Source organism: Delphinus delphis, chromosome 6 (assembly GCF_949987515.2).
Source record: "Delphinus delphis chromosome 6, mDelDel1.2, whole genome shotgun sequence".
NCBI classification, from domain to species: domain Eukaryota; kingdom Metazoa; phylum Chordata; class Mammalia; order Artiodactyla; family Delphinidae; genus Delphinus; species Delphinus delphis.
The window spans coordinates 108,037,693-108,058,257 of NC_082688.1; the positions used below are offsets into that span (position 1 = coordinate 108,037,693).

General features: G+C 37.2%; 1 protein-coding gene across 2 annotated transcripts in view; it reads left to right on the forward strand.

The window, feature by feature from the left end:
- Nucleotides 1–14,715, forward strand: part of GLRA3 (glycine receptor alpha 3) — a 156,607-nt gene extending 141,892 nt beyond the window's left edge. Inside the window, exons 8-9 of one of the 2 annotated variants that reach the window (XM_060013621.1) lie at nucleotides 7,388–7,396; nucleotides 14,432–14,715. In XM_060013621.1, coding sequence (XP_059869604.1) covers nucleotides 7,388–7,396; nucleotides 14,432–14,710 — 288 coding nt within the window. In that variant the 3' untranslated portion in view covers nucleotides 14,711–14,715. The remainder of the gene's footprint in view (nucleotides 1–7,387; nucleotides 7,397–14,431) is intronic. The other variant, XM_060013620.1, reaches the window with a different exon arrangement.
- The last annotated feature ends 5,850 nt before the right edge of the window (nucleotides 14,716–20,565 follow it).

The following is a 20,565-nucleotide window of genomic DNA, read 5'->3' on the forward strand; positions in this document are numbered from 1 at the left end:
TAAATAATCACTGAACTATTTTTCTTTTCTACTAAAATTGCATAGTTGTTCCCAATATAGCTAGCTACTTCTTCAGTTTTCATCCCTGGTGGAAAAAAAATTCACATGATCCAATTACTTTTAGTTGATTATCCTAACGGTAATTTTTAAAAAATTAATTGCCTTGAATTTGCACAATAGCCCATAGTAGCCTCTTTGGGAAAGGTACATATTTAAATTTTCGGTAACTAAACAGTTCATACATATAGTAGCATTAGTATAAAATACATGTATTCAATTAAATATTGCCTTACAAAACAATGCAAAAAGAGCTCTGATGAAAAAAACCAGATTTCCTTCACCAACAGTCAATAAATACTTATTTTTTAAAAAAGAAACAGTATGGTTTTTTACAATATCGTTTAAAATGCAAACACACTCTAAAATACAATAAATGCAAATACATTGATTAGAAATCCGTGCACGCCATTTAGTTTTATAATATTCTAATCATCATGCAAATTTGGGGTTGATCATTTTCACTCTTTGAAAACGATTTTTGTCAACCTAATAGCCTTCTGGGCTGAATGAATTCCTCATTTTTTTTTTTTTAAACTATGCACTTTGCTTAGAAACAATCTGAGCAATCAAAATCTTTAAATCAATATAATGAAAAGGAGGCTCAAGGTGGATGCCATGCCCTTTGTCATGAGTACTGACTTGCATGAGTTCTTCTTAGTACTTTAGTTTGGCAAAAGGGGCGATAACTAAAATCACCCCCTTAGAGAAAGCTTGATCACAACAGAGGGCTGTACACTGATGTACATGGTATTCCAAGGAAAGTTTTAAGTTGGTTCAGCATTGGCTTAGGCATTGCATACAATCTTTTACACCTTTCTTTTTCCTCTATGAAAGTACCAGGGAACCTTTTATATGCTGTGAAAGGATGCACATTCACTCTTGTATCCAAATTTCCCCACCCCACACTGTCGTAGCCTGCTGCGTGCTGATCACCCACCGCTGCACCTTGTCATAAATGCTTATCCCTGGGGCTGTGTGTGTGTGGGTGCATGCATGATATGAAAGTATTTTGGTTGGAAGTTGCTCTTCCCGTGTATGATATCATTACTTGAGTCCTGGAGGGTTATAAAGTCTTCAAAATATTTCCGAACATATGTTATTTGTTGAGCAATATGGATGATATGGGATTGCTTTAATGCATTTCATGCAGCTTCTGCACTGCAGTAGAATACTGCAATGGTTTGCTGAGTGAAAACACATACACACGGTGTTCTAGTACCTCTATCTTCCTACTTATTACTGTACATTAATTATTATTTGTGTACACAAATGAAATAAGAATGGACCAGTAGTTCTAGATTCAAAAAATAATTACCAAGTTTGTATTTTGTTAGGCGTGATAGTTATCTTTTTTAAATAATTGACTGCATTTTGACTATCAGTACAAAAACTTCCATTTATATATGTATTTATATCCTATCTTACTTCAAAAATAACTCAAGGTAACGTTTAAGAATAACAAATAATTGATTTTTCTGCCTTGAACCTTTTGTCAGCTCTACAGTCTTAGGACAATTGCAAATATATACGTGTACTATTTTGGTTGAAGGGATGAGGCTCCATGCTTGGAAGCAACATGGTACCCATATACACTAAATTATTCAATAAAGTTTCCATTTGAGGTCAGTGTATGCTATATTGTAGAGTAGAAGATATTCTTTCAGTAGGTAAGTACTTCCTACAAATTTCTTTGATACATACCTGAGAAAAAAGTAGGTTCTCAGTAATTTCAAAGTAAATTCTATATGAGTGACTCTGATACACAGGGGTTAGAAGTTTCATTTTCTCAAGTAAAACAAAAGTTGTAAGAATTTAATTATTTCCTGCCAACAAATATTTTGAGTTTATGTTAAACACAACTATTTCTTAGAACTATATCCCCTCTGAAATATCTCTTTAGGAAAATAATATTCAATAAAGTAATATAATCTCTACTTAATTTAGTGACACTTTAGTGACTTCCATCACAAAGTTAACTAAAAAAGATACACTGCTTTTTATATATGCTGTCCACTGTAATATAGTGTCTTATTTTGCCCCATAATTATGAGTTGGCAGTGAAAGAATCTAGCACATTAAATAGAAGTACAGATTTTAAAAAATACTTCATTGACTTCTCAGCAATTCCCCAAAATATATGTATTACATTTTCATAATATTTCATCTAAAATATTCATCTTTTTAAGCTTACATTTTACCATTCAATAATCTCCAAACCATTCTGAATCTAAATTCAATATGCCAAGCATAAACTTGGCTAATTCATAATTAATTCATGTCATCTATAAGAAATGCAAGGTTCCCCTGGGATTTCAAGGAATTTTATATTGACAATAGACTTGCAAGTCTAAAGTATTTTTAACCTCATATATAGTTATATTTTTTTAAGCCTTCCATTTTTAAGTGATATAGAAATGTATATAGTTGTCTAAACTGAGGATTTTATTTTAAGCTGATACTTATTTCAGAAAAATAACTTTTAATTCATTCACATACTTCGTCTTACCTTAGAATTTTCTAAGTGATGTTGATTTTTTCTCAACAAAACCAAGCCATTGTTTTGTTTATTAATAATTTTTTCAAAATCTACACACTTTGAAATCATATAAATGGGAATTAATAGCAATTCACTTTTCCTTCCTTTGTCATTTTCCTACTTGACAATGAAAAGTTACAGAAAGTTATTTAAACAAAAAAACCTTTGGGATAATTTACTTAGCATCTTGATTGTATAAAGAACATCTCAAAGGTATCCAGTAGGGAAAAAACATTAGGATGAAAGTAACATATTTAGTGCTGTTGTATCTCAGAGCAATTCACATAATTAATCATCACTCACGCTGTTTTATATAATTAATGTTTTGTTACTGCTCACTAGCAATCTTCATGCTTTCACCAAGCCTGCAAACAATATTTTTTGTTATTGTTATTTTTGAAGACTAAGAGGATAGGAAATTAATTCTTGTTTCATATATATGTTAGTTTATTATGTTTGATGATAAAGATGAAGCAATTCAACTGAATGACTATATTTACCCTTGGGCTTTCTTTCTGTAATAATTCTAGTTATAATATGCATGTTACATGAGTTAGTCTTTGGCATAATTCTCTAATTAAAGTGAAAAGCACTTAGAATGTTTCACAATATGGTATTGTTGCTTAATTACTGAAACATTTTTCTCACTTCCATATTTAGTGAAAACAGGTCCTCCTGTAGAAAGAATTATACACTAACAAAATGGCTTTTTATATTTTTTTATTGCCTACCCTTCTAACTTGCTTGAAGCATAAGAGGATTGACTTGTGGGTAAATGAAGCTATTTCTTCAATTTTACTTTTTTAATCAGCCACGTTCTTTGGTTCATTTTAATTCATTCTATTTAATCTTTATTATTGTCTGTATTTTGAGTTGCGAAGTGGCTTAATTTTATGAACGTTGAGCACTGGCTAACGTATAGTGCCTGAGTCAAAAGTTTTAGATGTTTGTCTAAACCTTGCTTTTGTGGCCTTTAGTCCCTTAGAAACCCAAGCGAAAGACCTCACCAGAAAATTGAATTATCTCAAAAAAATATTTGAGTGTTAATTTGAATAAAGAATATCACTGCACCTCTGAACATATATAAACACGGGATAATTTTATGACTGAGTTTTACAAAACAGAGAAATTAGTTGAGTCATAAAATAATTTAATGCACCTTCTAGTATAGCAATCTATTATTAATGATGAGCTAATAGAAAAACTTCATTCATGCTTAAAATTATTATTTTAAGTGTAGCCCTTCAAAAAGATCCCCAAAGTCAAGTCATTTTAAAAAAATCATAAGATCGTTTTGGAGTTCAGGGATCCTTGCTTCTCTCATCCTCTCTCCGGGGTAGCGACTGGAGTCTGGTCCAGTAGAGCTGAGATCCTGTTGCTGAAGAAATAAGATGACTCCATGTGCCTCATCTCATGGGCTCACCCCAAATACCTGTGCTGTTTCATGGAACATACCAACAACACTAAAGCCTCCTTGATTGCAGGAATTAGATCTGCAAGAATCCCAGCAGTTGTAGAGCAAAGCCCATCCATCACAACAGTAAGACAGTGAGGCAGCCAAGTGATCCTCCTAGTTTTATGCTGTCAGTTAATTTTTAGTGAAAAGTCTACAAGTGTGAGGCCATCTGGGGAGTCAGCAATTGGTAGGCCTGTTTTATACAGAACTTTAGTGCTCGCTTAGTTTCTGTAGATTTACAATATCTAATGGTAAAATTGTTTAAGCTGTATTTTTCTTTCACATTGTGTATTATGTGATGTCTATAATAATACAATTATAACAAACAAAATATTGATAATACGATAGCAACAATTATCGGGGGTTGTATGTATTTTTCTCACCCTAAAAAAATCTGCTATGTAGTGCTATCATCATCTTTTCCTAGAATAAGAAACCAAGAATCTGAGAATTAAATAACTGGAACTATCCAGACCCCGGCAATAAATGATGAAGCCATGGAATTGCTTAACTACGATAAAAACATTTGCATTTTCAATGTCAATCTTGAGTCAGATTTTAAATTTGGACCATCGAATATATTTGTGTGACTATATAAAATAGTTGAAAACTATTTCCTATAGCACAGACATTTTTAAAAAATAATGCAGATGCCCAGTTTATTTTCATTTTTTAGAACAAGAATCCTTGAACATCTTGCTTTCTATTACCTTTGCCAGGAAATAAATATTTGAATGAGACATTTTAATAAGGGAAATATTTTTACTTAAAATTAAAGTTTCTATTTTTTCACCTCCAAAATTAACAGGAAAGCCACTGGCGGTACATTTGTTAGTGAAATCATATTCCAGATGCTTTTGAAAAAACAATACTGCACCAAGTCACATTATATAATGTAATTGTCCAAAGTCTATTCCTAAAGTATTCCTAGGTCTGTCATAAATTTAAAAATGAGTAGAGATACAGGTCATATAAATAGCCTTACAGATAGCCTCTCCTGGAAACAGCCTTACTTAAAAACAGGAATTATTAAAAAATAAAATAATACCTCCATACTAACACAGAAGTCACTACAGAGTATATTTTCATAAGCTACCACTTAAAATTTAAATTAGAAAGTGTTAGAGGTGTTCAAAAAATGTTATATCACCATGAATTCAGGCTAACTAGGATAGCTGCATTGTGCCTCTTGGAAATCTTTGTTTCCACAAATTGTGCGTTATGATCACCTAGAGAGCTTGGAAATGCAGATTACTGGGACAACCTAAATGTTAATGAGTACAGATCTCCGCAACTGAGATCCAGAAAACTGGATCTCAGCAGTCCCTCCCAGCGATTCTGAGACAGCTGCTGAGTGGACCACAGTGTGAGAAATATTGTCCTCGTCTGGACTGTCATTATTGCATGTACATAGAATGTGGTCATTTTACACGTTGCCAGCTTTTATGATGGACGAGTGCTGTATGAAGATGATGAAGTTTAAATTGTTCCAAGTGTCATTTTCTATTTAAACACATATCCAGAGTAAAGTGGCTTTGTCAGTATAACTCCATAGCTCTGATTACAGGTTGAGGAGACCAACTTACTTGCACGACAGAAATAAACTTTAATCTCATATGTCATTTGCTCAGCTTTACAGTAGGATAAAAAGCAGGAGAGAGAGCAGATAAAGCGTCTTCATCTAAGTGCGAGGCCTTATAGCTTCTCAAGCACACAGGGCTCTTAGTTCCCTCACCTACAGAGGGCATGAATGGCTTCCTAGTCTAAAGAAACAGATACAGCATCCTAAGTAGCAACGATCCTTTCAGCTAGACAATGCAAATGCAGTCGTGGACCCAAAACCATGCTATCAGGTAATACAAAAGAAAAACCTGTGAGGTGGGACGGAGTTAAGTCACAGCCTTGCTCTCTATCCCCCGACACTTCCACTACCAGAAACCAGAAACCTCTGTAAAGGTGTTCCCCCTTACTGTCGCTCATACCCACGTGGTCTGTGCACTCATCCAGTGAACCAACCAGCCCTTCATGTCCTGGCCATCCTGTCTTTAGTAGTAATGTTTTCATTGCTCCTTCCAATTTCTGTTTAAACCTCAGCTCTGTGAAATGCCCTTACTATGTTGTGTTCTTCGGCCATTTTATACACTAGCCATTTGTAAATGTGTTCCTTTCTCCAAAGGGATCTAGTCCAGGGGCCCAGACTGATATAAAAGTGCCTGTTCCAAGCCATTAATAGTATTTTCAGCTATGGCTTCTGTTACAGTGTAAACAAGCCCAATATGGACCATCTATTTCTGCTAAAATCCATTGAATCCTCCAAGAGACTTGGGCAAAGACCCTAAGCATTCTATCTGCCAGCTGTGTGTTAGCTCTTGTCCTCGGGAGATTCAACCCAAAGGCGATTTTCAAGCAATTCTTTATCTTGTTAATATTCCAGACAAGCTCTGACCACATCAGTGGCTTCATTGGGCAACAGAGGGACATGTTCTGTCCATTGCTGCATGGCCTGGACACCACCATGACTACATCAAAGACCAATCCAAGACATGTGCCTTGGCGCTGTAGTCCCCTTCTGAGCTGGTAATTAGATGGGGACTACATGACCTAATTAATTCTACCCTGGGATTTCTATAAGGAATTGCATCTCCCACCTTGGAATGTTCCTTTTTTTCAAGAAGAAATTGTTTTTTCGGGTTTTTTTTTTATATAAAATTTATTTATTTATTTATTTTGGGCTGTGTTGGGTCTTGTTGCTGTGCATGGACTTTCTCTAGTTGTGGCGACCGGGGGCTACTCTTCGTTGCGGTGCACGGGCTTCTCCTTGCGGTGGCGTCTCTTGTTATGGAGCACGGGCTCTAGGCACACAGGTTTCAGTAATTGTGGCATGCAGGCTCAGTAGTTGTGGTTTGCGGGCTCTAGAGCGCAGGCTCAGAAGTTGTGGTGCATGGGCATATTTGCTGCCACAGCATGTGAGATCTTCCCGGACCAGGGCTTGAACCCGTGTCGCTTGCATTGGCAGGCGGATTCTTAACCACTGCACCACCAGGGAAGCCCCCTTGGGATGTTCTTAACTGCCCAATTAAGGGCTCATTTGCCTGACCATAACGCAAGGCCACAGTGGGCCAGGACCCAGGAGTCTCTGAATATCCAGATATAAAGCTATAGCTTTGAGATCAAGAACCGGTTCTTGTGATACTGCCACATTCACTGCTTCTCAAATCAGCCCATTGTGTAGACTTACCTACTCATTCCACTGCAGGTACGCTGTGAGTCCTGACCATCCATATGAGAGTTTCCATTGGTGAACGAAGGGACCTGTTTTTCCTCAGTGGGAAGAGAATCACGAGGTTCATACCACTCTGGGTAGCTTCCATCATGGGTCCATTGTCGAAAGGATACATTTTCATATGATGTACTTCACCCAAGTTACTCCTCTTAGCTTGTTCCTGAATATGTCATTTTCATTTTTATCAGGGAACTTGAATGGAGATGCCATTTTGACATCACGCATGACATGGTAGATATCTTAGACCTAAATAGAGTCTGGTATTCTTCAGATTCCTTTAGTCTAGGGACTGTCTCTACCAGAGCCCAAGAGAATGCCAGTAGCTGTCATTCAAATAGGTTAATCTGCTCACGGCATTAGAGCGTTTTCTGGTGTAGAATCCTAGCAGCCACCTTAGGGTGCTATTATTGAGCTTTTCCCAGAAACTCCAGTCTGCATGTTTTAGTAGCAGATACCTCTACAGTTGATGACTTTTAAGGCCTCAGAGAGGCAGCTTGGGTTATTGCCTGCCTCAGACGTCTTACAGTTGGCCCTTGTTCCCCTTTCGAATTCAGTCTGTCTTGGGACTTCCCGGGTGGTCCAGTGGTTAAAACTGCGCCTTCCAATGCAGGGGGTGTGGGTTCGATCCCTGGTCAGGGAGCTAAGATCCCACATGTCTCGCGACCAAAAACACCAAAACATAAAACAGAATCAATATTGTAACAAATTCAATAAAAACTTAAAAAATGGTCCACATCAAAAAAAAAAAAATCTTAAAAAAAAAAATTCAGCCTGTCTTTCTGTCACTCTGTACACCATGTCCAACAGAAACCCAGAACGTATCTGCCAGATTTCAAATAGTGCTGCACGCTGTTTTCCTTGTCGTGGGATCCAGGAGAATAGCAGTGGGTCCTTTACTGTTTGTGAATTGTCTCGAGTGGTTTTTCCAGGATATTTCCAGAAATTTCACTGATGGCACTGGGCTCTGACTCTTGGCTGCCTCTAGTGTGAATCTTAACCTTTACCTAGTCACGTGTGCTACTATACTTTCCAAACCTTGCCTGACTTTCTCCTCCAAGAGGAAAGTTCTCATTCATCATCAACCAGCTTAGTCTGACAATGATTTGGACCAAACTGCTTCCAACCAGGTTGTGACACATGTTGGAGAAGTCAGGTTTCCTTAAGGGACAAAGAGTAAGGTGACAGTCTACCCCACATGAAGACTCACTGTGTTTGAGGGGTTTTTTGGGTTTTTTTTGTGTGTGTGTGCGGTACGCGGGCCTCTCACTGTTGTGGCCTCTCCCGTTGCGGAGCACAGGCTCCGGACACACAGGCTCAGCGGCCATGGCTCACGGGCACAGCCGCTCCGCGGCATGTGGGATCTTCCCGAACTGGGGCACGAACCCGTGTCCCCTGCATCGGCTGGCGGACCCTTAACCACTGCGCCACCAGGGAAGCCCTGTTTGAGGTTTTTTTAGATTGGGATTGAGAGGAAAGATGTAGCCAAGTGGACCAAAGCATACCAGCCTCCTCTGTCCTGAAACTCCTAGAGAGGTTTTACCATGTCCACCTCGTGGAGGCAGTTGTAGGGACTTCCTTAGTGAACCCATGTAGTCAGCAGTCAGCCTGCAAGACCTGCTTATTTTTATCATAGTCCAATCAGGACTATTCCAGAGAAAATTAACGAGGGGCTAGCACCCCTGCTGCCATCACGTCCTTAATCAGAGCTGAGTTTTCTTTACCTCCCTGGAATCTTGTGCTGTTTAATAGTTACTACAGCGGAAGGTTTAGGCAATTCTAAGGGCTCCCATTTTAGTACATCCAATTACAACTGGGCTAAGGAACAGCAGCCCAAGATTAGGCTCACGCCAGAAATGGCAAGGTCCTTCATCCACAGTCACATCCTTCCCAGTTATACATTTAGCCAGAGGTGATACTGCCTACTGGCTACGTCTTAGTCCCTTCTTTTCCTATCTGCAGTTTTCACTACAACCATGATACCTACGAATGCAGCGTCACTCTGCCTCCTTCTCTGCTCCACCAGCTTTTTAACATTGCTGTTAACTTCGCCTTCTCATTTCCCAGCAGTCTTACTTCTCATGGTGCACTGGCTTCCACAATCCCAAAAAGCTGTGTTCACCACCCCTGGCCATTCTCCATTAACCATGGCACACAGCCTGGGACCCCACTCAGAACTGGACAAGGAGACCCTGGCCTTCGTGGGCAGGCTTCTTTGTGTCTTCGCAGATGCAGTCAATTCAGCCACCGCGTCAGCGCCTTTTGTTTGCATTCCCATTGGCACCACTGGATTAACTTCCGAGATGAGAGTGCCAGATTTAACAGGGTTCCTTAAGGGAAGCAGCTGCCGGAACTAGAACAGATTTTCTTCCCCCCCGGCTGGCGACAACGTGTCAGGAAATCTTTCATAGGAATCCTGTCAGTTTTCGCTCTTTTCACTCTGTGTCTTGAAAGCCACCTAAAGAGAGCTGATAGAGTCTTCTCTGGCCAAGTTCTTTCTTCTGAATGGCCCAGATTTTTTTTCCTTCAGTGAAACCCAGCATGTCAGCTGCAAGAGTAAACGTGTCCATGAATTGTATATACTCTCCTGCCTCTCCCTAAAGAGAGCCACCTGGGAACCCAGGCCTGGGGGACTCCCCGAATCACCGTGTCTACCAGAGTTTAGCTCAGAGCATGTGGTTTGGGGAGGCTCATTTTTTTTTCTTTTTGCATTATTATTATTTTTTTTAAATTACTATATGGCCAGCCCAGGTTTGCTACATCCCTTAAGAGAGCTGCGTCTTCTTCAGGGCTGTTCCAGTACACAGCAGAAAGACAACAGGCGGCTTTCCTTCTCAGCATAGATTCACATCACCCAAGGCTTCACCCACTCCAAAAGCGTCCTTGAATTTACGCCTGCCAGCAATTCCCAAACGGCAACATTGCAGCAAGTTAGGAGTTCGCATTCACATCAAACGTTGTTTTTCAGCTGCAGCATGCAGAAAAATGATCAGCTCTTATGTCAATTAACCTAAAGATCCTGGCAAGTGTGAACCGCCCAGATATCTGCTGGTTCTTCTCAGCAAAGCGGCCCAGCTCCTATTTACTTTGTCCCGTGTGGTGTCTACTAGCCCCATGAGGCTGTTGAGCCCTAGAAATATGGAGTCTGAATTGAGGGGTGTTACAAATGTAAGGTGCACACTGATTTCAAGGACTTAGTATGCAATAAAGAACACAACATTTCTCCTTTAATTTCTACTTGAGTCAACGTTTGAATAATATTTAGGACGTATTAAAATTAATCTTGCCTATTTCTTTTAATTTAAATGTAGCTAATGTAAAGTTTAGATTTAAAATGACACACATAGCTTTCGTTGGTGGTTCCCATTATATTTCCACTGGCCAGGGCTGCACTGTAGTCACTAGTTTCCAGTGTCATTTACCTGGGGTGGCAGAGGAGTGACATCAAGACGAAGTGCGGTGTCCCTCCAAGTCCCCGCTGGACTTGTGCTTTCATCGTGAGCACAGGCTGCAAAGCTGCTTGATGTACGTGCTCTGGTTTCTCTTTCCCCCAAGTGGTTTTAGCTGCACAAAGCTAATCGGTTACTAGGAGACAAAGCCGCTTTCTCCTCAGTTTTATGACCCTGTTTCCCTTCGGTTTTATCTCACTCATCATCCATCTGCCAGTTCAACAGGGCATATGTGTGTGTCATCCATATCCCAACAGTATGATTTATCCCCAGTATTTTCTGTGGAGCTTTTGCAACCTCAAAGCCAGGGAGGGTCAGGGTCACGTTCTCATCAGAACTCCCTCCCAGAACCTTTGGCTGCATTGAGTCTGAAAGGATCTGAAAGCCAGGTCTCCTTCCGTCACCACCACTGAGGTTTTAGGTTCAAACTGTCAATCAAACCCTCCAGACACAGTAGGCTTTAACCTACTATTGCGTTTACTTGGTCCTCTAGGAGCATGCGAGGCAGGTGACACGCCAGACACAGCATCTTCATTTCATGGGGAGGTCCAACAGCGACTCAAGAGCTTCTTCCCTCCGCCCCTCCAGGCTTCAGGCCACTGAACTGCTCCCCCAGGGCAGGTGCCACAGTAAAGGGAGAAGACTCCACATTCCTGTTTTCAAGGAAATCATGCTGGAAAAACTAGGTCTTTCTCTGCAGTTCTCAACAGCCAGGCCTGGTGTTGCCCCTTTACTCACAGTTTGCTGGAAAGATCCAACTGAGAAAATATAGTTGTTCACTATGTATGTTAAATCTTAAATCTCAAATCTCTGTTTTGAGACAAGTGTGTATGTGGGAGGCTCTCTAAAGGTCTGAAAATATTCAATTCTCCAGAACAGATGGACAGTGGAGGAAGGTGGTTAAAATGTACAAACTTCCAGTTTTAAATAAGTTCTAGGGACATAATGTACAACATGATGACTTGAGTTAGCACTGCTGTAAGATATATCATGTATGATATAGTGGAAAGTTATGAAGAGAGTAGACCCTAAGAGTTCTCATCACAAGGAGAATTTTTTTCTTTTCTTTTTATTGTATCTATACAAGACGATGGATGTTCACTAAACCTATTACGGTAATCATTTCACAACATGTGCAAGTCAAACCATCATGCTGTATATCTTAAACTTATACGGTGATGTATCGATTATTTCCCCATAAAGATAAAGACAATAAAAAGAAAACAGTTACTGAGCCTTAACATTTCCATGGTGGCTAAAAACATTGGCAGTATAAATGAACATCCCTATTAAAGACCACTAGAAAACCAATTTCCAATTTTTGTAAGACTGCAACAGTTACATGTAATTTGGATCATCAGCTTTTATTTTAGACTTGTTTCCTCAAAATTCAATTGCTTATACATCTTACAGTTGAGATATATTCCAGTAATTATATCTTTCTGTTTTTCAGGTATAATTGCCTTATTTCCTAATTCCCCAAAAAACTGTTTCATACATTATTACATCAACTTTGATCATCCTCTCAGTTTTAGAATCCATTTAAATTTCTATTTTTCGCTTTCATATTTTGTAATATACTGTTCATTAGGCCTGTACTATCACAGACCTAAAATAAATTTTCAAGAGTTTGAGCCAGTTAATTACTTTTAACTCTTATGTTACCATCACAGAGTACTTTCATAGAAATTGAGCTGTAACAACTTTTTAAGATGTCATCTTTTAAACATTGAATTTTAGTAGCAAAAATCCAATTAATTGGCAGTTATCTACAGTTACATTCCAAACAAATGCATTAAATTATTCATTATTGAATTTCATTATAAAGGATTAAATACCATATTTTCCTATCATGAACACATTTCATTTATCATTTGTTAAAATTAATTTATTTATTTTATTTTTGGCTGCGTTGGGTCTTCGTTGCTGTGCGCGGGCTTTTCTCCAGTTGTGGTGAGCGGGGGCCACTCTTCATTGTTGTGCACGGGCTTCTCACTGCGGTGGCTTCTCTTGTTGCGGAGCACAGACTCTAGGTGCGCGGGCTTCAGTAGTTGCAGCGGGCGGGCCCTAGAACGCAGGCTCAGTAGTTGTGGTGCATGGGCCCAGCTGCTTCACAGCATGTGGGGTCTCCCCAGAGCAGGGCTAGAACCCGCGTCCCCTGCATTGGCAGGTGAACTCTCAACCACTACGCCACCAGGGAAGCCCTATCATGTTTTTATTAAGTAATTTTTTCTTTAAATTTTGTTTTTTTCATATATATACATGGAGAATTCTCTTCAATTTGCAACATTTTAGAGAAAAATAACAATACTTTTAGGACCATGATAAGTTATAATTTTCTTTAACATGAAACTTCTGCCAGATTTCCTTCATAATTTCAACAAAACCAATGTACCTTATAAGTAACAGTATATGAACTAGAATATCTGGCCATCTGATAGTATGCCAAATGGGTTAGTATAAAACATCAAGTGAGAATAACAATAACCAAGCAGTGTTGTCGATCTAGATTGTATTTCCCAATGAAGTAACATGAAATTGTAGGAAACAGGCATTAAAATGTTTGCCTCCATGAAAAAGAAAAATTCAAACTATGATCATGGTATTTTCCCTTTGACATCATATATGTACACATTTAAACACATGATGTGAAAAAAATCTAGTACATGAACATATATAATATCCAAATAGATTTTTTTCTTGCTCAATTTATTTAGATATTCTAGCAATATGTAGACAATACCAGAATATTTAATTTTTCCATTAAAACATAACACTTGAGTGTTTCATTGAATGAACACGTCTGTATGATGCAGCGGGATAAATCAATAAAACTTGAATAGGAAAGAAAAGCAACTCACCTTTATATGTTTTACCTTTTCATTATAATAATGTTATCATTTATCATGATAAAGCTTAAGTTATGGTTCTGAAATGCCTGGTATACACGCCCTATTCCATGACTAAAGTGCTTTCTTTTTTAACATCTTTATTAGAGGATAATTGCTTTACAATGATGTGTTAGTTCCTGCTTTATAACAAAGTGAATCAGCTATACATATACATATGTTCCCATATCTCTTCCTTCTTGCGTCTCCCTCCCTCCCACCCCTCTAGGTGGTCACAAAGCACTGAGCTGATCTCCCTGTGCTATGCGGCTGCTTCCCACTAGCTATCTATTTTACGTTTGGTAGTGTATATATGTCCATGCCACTCTCTCACTTTGTCGCAGCTTACCCTTCCCCCTCCCCATATCCTCAAGTCCATTCTCTAGTAGGTCTCTGTCTTTATTCCCGTCTTGCCCCTAGGTTCTTCATGACCTTTTTTTTTTTTTTAGATTCCATATATATGTGTTAGCATACAGTATTTGTTTTTCTCTTTTCTGACTTACTTCACTCTGTATGACAGACTCTAGGTCCATCCACCTCACTACAAATAACTCAATTTCGTTTCTTTTTATGGCTGGGTAATATTCCATTGTATATATGTGCCACATCTTCTTTATCCATTCATCTGTCGATGGACACTTAGGTTGCTTCCATGTCCTAGCTATTGTAAATAGTGCTGCAATGAACATTTTGGTACACGACTCTTTTTGAATTATGGTTTTCTCAGGGTTAAAGTGCTTTCTAATGTTTTTCTTATGACAGGATGATGAGGTAAGGGAAAGCCGATTCAGTTTCACAGCCTATGGAATGGGACCGTGTCTGCAAACAAAAGACGGTGTGACTCCAAAGGGCCCAAACCATCCTGTCCAGGTAATGCCAAAGAGCCTGGATGAAATGAGGAAGGTCTTCATTGACCGGGCCAAGAAGATTGACACCATCTCCCGAGCCTGCTTCCCATTAGCCTTTTTGATTTTTAATATTTTCTACTGGGTTATCTATAAAATTCTTAGGCATGAGGATATTCATCAGCAACAAGATTAAGTCTCTGGGGGTGTGCAAGTGTGCAAACTGTCAACTCAGAAGGAAGGTTTTTTGCCATAGGGCTGTGTGTGTGTGTGTGTGTGTGTGTGTGTGTGTGTGTGGTGTACAAATGATGACCATTTGTCATATGTGGCATATGGAAAGGTATTATGATTTGCTATGCAAAGTCATGAGGCAGTTGAGTACTTTAATGGATACAAAATATATATATTATAGGGATTCTATTTCATATTAATTTAAGATTATCTGTTTTTTCACAGTAAATCGTACAAGTGGAAGTATTACTGTCAACGTGTTCATATCTAATATATCACATAATATAGTACATGTGAAAACTACTTCGGAATTCTTTGATTTTTAATTCAATATTAAATATCACAAAAGTAAAATTTGCACAGAAAACTTTGGAAAAGGAAAAAGGGGAAACGTTGAAGATAAAAAATCAGTAGTTTGAGGCTTTAAAATATTTTCTTATACTGTAGTTACAAAATAGAAAAATAATCAGATAAGTCAGTGGGAAACTCGCTCAATAATGATAGAAGATTATACATACACATGCTAGAGAACCAATTTAGGGAATAAAAAATTTAAATTAGAAGATTAAAATTAAAAACTTTGTTGTTTAGATACTAAATTTAGTTGTTTAAAATACTAAATTTCCCTCTTTGGAAATTTTTTTAATGGCCTAAGCGATCATATTATATACAAAATCTACTTTTCATAACTTTATATCTCTATGAATGAATGTAGGTATACTGAAAACATTATTGTTTTTAAAAAGTGTTATAGCTGTGTATTTTTAATTTTTTAAATAATTTTAATTATTGCCAAACACTGAAAAATTCAAGCCAGCATCTTTGTTTTGTTAGATTTTTAATAGTTGCTTAATTGTCTGTAAGTAATTATGTTTACTGTTTTGATATAATTGAATAAAGTTCAGTAAGGCTTTTATATTTTAGGCTAGAATGAGACTTTAAAATTCAATGGGATTATAGTATTTACATTTTGATAAAAATGAATTTACTGAAAACAAATATGGATTTAGAAAGATTTTTTCATAAGAACAGTTTTCACATCAAAGTTATATGGGTTCCAACTCCTAGCTCCAAATGTAAAGATGGAAGATTTTAATTCTAAATTATATAAATAAGTCATTTCTACAAAGTGAGGATTGATTATTTTATATTTCTGAATTAATGATTTCAATATATAAGCCATCCACTAGATGTGAATAATTCTAAATAAAATTTTTACTTAAAATTTATCAGCATCCCCATGGAATTATTTCAACTACAATGGGGCATTAACTCATTTCGTGCAGTGTAATTAAGTGCAAATATATGATAGAGTTCTAGGTTAAACTGAACCAGATTCTGATTCTTTTCCAGTTTTGCCACTTTTGCATTATTTTTGTCATTAATGTTGTATTTTTAAAAAGCTCTAGAATGCTTTTTAGGAATGTTTAATTACTGGTCAGATTCACTAGATGGAAACTCGTACCAGCTTATTGACAGAGAAAAGTTTAACCGTTAAGAAAACGATTAACTCAGATTTAAGAGGGAAAAAAAAGCCAGTTCTTGAAATGGATGGTACCAGTTACTGCCCTTTAACCACTAGCAAACTAAAAGTAAGAACTGCCATTTAAAGCTAAAATGTCTCAATGTTATTGAACTTTGGTCTAATTGTATTTTTTTAAATAACTTTAAAAAATAATGTATGTTTAGCAATTTTTGCTAGTAAAAGACCAAATTACCCTCCTTTATAAGTAATTTAAAACTATTAGGAAAGAAAAATGTTTGGCATTAAATGCAAATGCCACAGCCGAAAGCAGTTATTGCTATGTACTTTACTTATTTTGAGGACTGTTCACCCCAGAGTTAAACATGTCCTTCTTCACTGAGGATTGTATGAACCAAAACCATGAAAATATATTCTTGTACTCAAGATAGATTAGACCAAGATATGCTGTTGGTGTTCTCTGAGGGTAAGCTAGTTGGTTTGAATTAATGATAAACTACATTGTCTCAATGTGTCTCTGAAATACTTGAATACATTTTTCTGTACTTCACACATCTTAAAGTTCTTCATCATTGCTTAAATTAAGTGAATTATGCCAAAAGCAAACACAAATACAATGGACCTATGCTCCCAAAGAAATTCATGGACATCACTTGTTTTCATATTTGAGAATATTAAAAATGTCTCTTTTTAAAGCCTGAAACTTGGAATATAAGAATACTAGCCACACAACAACTTTTTCAGCAGGGGCGTTGGTATGGTAGAAATCTCCCTATCTCAGAAGGATTACACTTTGCTTAGGTATATATAGTTGTCTCACTATACTAAGAAAATACATGGACATTTCAGTCATATGGCAACAGTGACATTACAAATATAGCTGAATTCAAAATGTTTAAAGGAATCTGTCCCCTCTAATGAACTCTCATAGACCCTTTAAAATGGGAAAACGACATTATAATTAACATCCCGAGATGGTATTTGCCTAAATAAGCCCTGTGTCAAACCCTAATATTTCAAACTAAACCAGACAGAAATCTATTAACGATGAGAAAATTAAAATGTGTGCACGTACCCTGAGTACCCACACATAAGCTGGAATTCTAGTCTGGATATTCTGAAGCATTTTGAAATAGTCACATTAGAAAGTTTGTAATTTTTCTACATGCCGTTTACTTCACTTTTTTTTATAATTATGTATCTCAACCATTGACATCTATGGTTCCATATGAATTTTAGGAAACCTTGTACCTTAGTATATATGTGCCATCCTTCTCTTTCTTTCCCAACTATTAGAACTGGAGTTCAATTACAGTGAGGACCTAGAACTTTCTTTACTATTTAAGAGATTCCAGAAAGTTACTGTAGAAGCAAGAAAGCCAAGGGTCTTTAAAACTTCTCCATACTTTCTGGATGTTTCTGCATAACAGTGACTCACCTGGAGAGCCCATCCAACTCCCAGTTGCTGTATTTAAGGGACTGTCATGACTACTTATCTTATCCTACAGTCAACTCCTATTCTATGGCTATATTCTAATAATTTTTACTTTAATTTTGATTTATAAATGCTTTAAATCTGTATACCCCTAAAATATAGATACATGCACTGGGTTTATAAACTCCCAGGATCTTATGGAAGATACTGGAAATTTTAGGGAAAAATGTGAAAAAAATAAGCCAACGTGTTTTATAGAAGAGAGCAAGATGTTAACTACTTCAGCACTCTGTGCGACCTAAGTGGTTATAATTTTAAGAGAATAATACGTGTATCCTCCATACTATACATTCCCTTTTCTGAATGTCTTTCATCCCATTTAAAAAATATACTTTTCTATTCTTAACATGATATACCTCACCTGCTAGTCACTTTGGAAGACTGAATGTTATACTGGCAGCTAAAGTTTTCTTTCATCGATAAAGTACACATTCCATGAAATGGACCGGAGGAAATATGGGACTTGCCAATATTAAACATAGAAAATACTCTCAATATTAAAAGTAGGAAGCTGGCAATACTGACATCCACAGGTGTCCCCTGACAGCCACTTCGAGCCCTCTCAGAATGAAACTCAGAAGGAATATAAGCCACAGTTCTTAGACTAATCAATCATTAACAATCTTTGAGGTCATGTGTCCGACTCTAAAATAGATTTCACAGACCTTGAAATATAGACAATAGCAAAAGCTCTCAAAATTTACGGGGGTATACCATCTGTATTTCTCAGCTAGTTGATGCTGACCTAGTAAAGAAAAGCAGACCACTCCTAGGACACAGCACTAACTTTTATATAGTCTGTATTCATTCATGCTGACAAGGTGAAGACTGCAAAGTAATGAACTTGATTGAAACACATTAAGAGAATAAGTATGGTTTCCACCTCAAGGCACTTTAATTTTAACAGTCTATCCAAGGCAAATATCATCAATGGAAATATAGTCTATGCACTTATAATTATCTTAGTTCACTGAAGGGATTAGTTGGAAATTGTCTTAGTGACTCAGAGAATAGTTTTTGCACCTTTATAATTGCAAGCTTGCCTTTTGAATTATACTTACCTTTTAAGCACATTTATGATAACGACAGTTTGCTTGTTCATTTGGGTATTCGGTTTTTGAACTCGATAATTTTATTGCCTAGCCTTGGCTTTTGGACTGAGTTACACGCTATTATAGCAGTGTTGGAACTTTTAGCACCATCAGCTCTGGCAGACTATGAAAACTTGCTGGCATCATATGCATTTCAGAGAAGAATTTAGTGGCAAAAACTGCACCATTTATTAAAGTGACAAATTTCAATATTTCTTAAAACTGTATGCAGAAATGTCTAACTTGTTCAAGCAACATTAAAGGACTTTCTGGTGCAGTTTTTCCAATATTTTTGACAAGGCCACTTTCCCTAGCTGAACCTATCTGAACAATGGGCAGTGGAAAAGTACGACCATGAAGATTAGAATTCTATAAACGACTGAAATTTTGAATATAATGGCGAGCAAGTATTGTTCTCCACAATGCCTCCGTAATTCCTTACTGTATCCTCTGCTTGGGACCATTCATAGCAGTGCAGAAACAATCATGTCCATCCCAATTGAATTGAGCATTGAATATCAACCTTTAACTAAGCAAACACTCACCATCTCTCGTTTCCAAGACATATTTTAGACCTTAAAAAATGAGGTTAAAGGGATGCTAAAAATGATAAGAAGAATTACAGTTTGTGGCTGTAAGACAATGGGGTGTTTTCAATGAAATATTTTAGAAAATACAGTGTATATGAACACACACATTCCCTCTTGATTGAATACAAACAAAACACCCATAATACCTGAGCTGTCTTCCTCAGCAGATGCATTGGTTTTTATTTCCTGGTTCATATACTACAAAGAGTGATAAAAAATAACAATCCCATTTTATTCTCATTGCTATATAAATTCTTTGTGAATAAATACGTAGCACACCATAGGAATTGTGTTAAGTTAATTAACTTCAAATTTAAACTTTTATCCCAGCCCCTGTTCCTCTATAAGAATATACTGAACTTCCATAGGGAAACAGCTGTTGTTCTAATTACTTAAAAAGTAAAGTGATGCATATTCTTCCATAACCAGGATGCTTAGAGCCCATGCATAAAATAGAGCCCCCTAGGATTTGAAAATAACTAGGGCAGGGAAAATATTCTGGAGAAGCTTCTACCAGAAATCAGCCCAAAAGACAGAGTCCTGAGCTAGTTGCTAGGATCCTCTTACTCATTTTTTCTTCCACCTTTTTTATGTTGCCTTAATCTCTTTCCTTTTCCCTCTCTTACACATACACACACACCCACCCATACACACACGTGCACACACACTTCTCATTATATATTGTTCATGGGGTAAATTTCTTCAAATTGGAAATGCAAAGGAAGTCAACTTTTCTGGGCAAATGTCCATAATCCTGTGATGTGTTTTGCAATATCAGTGATTCCTGGTGGGAAATATGAGCTGTGCAGTCATTTGATTTGGCCATCCCTTATTTATGAAACCATAATACTTTGTTGCAACAGCTCATGAACAAAGCTATGTGGATCAAATTTTCTCCAACTATTAATGATAGAATTCTAAAACACTGCTCGGACTGTCTTTGAAGAATGACCAAATATTTGTCAAACAGTGCTTCCAAAAGACGATCAGTAATAACTAGTACTATTGGATGATTTCACAGTGTCTTAACCGGCAGTTTTCTCAGTATTTTTTATGGCTCACACATAAACAAAATAAGAGAATTTTAAAGGTGGTGGAGTAGTATTTTAAAAAATAGTGATTCTGATTCTTACCTGTACATCAGAATCCCTTACACACATT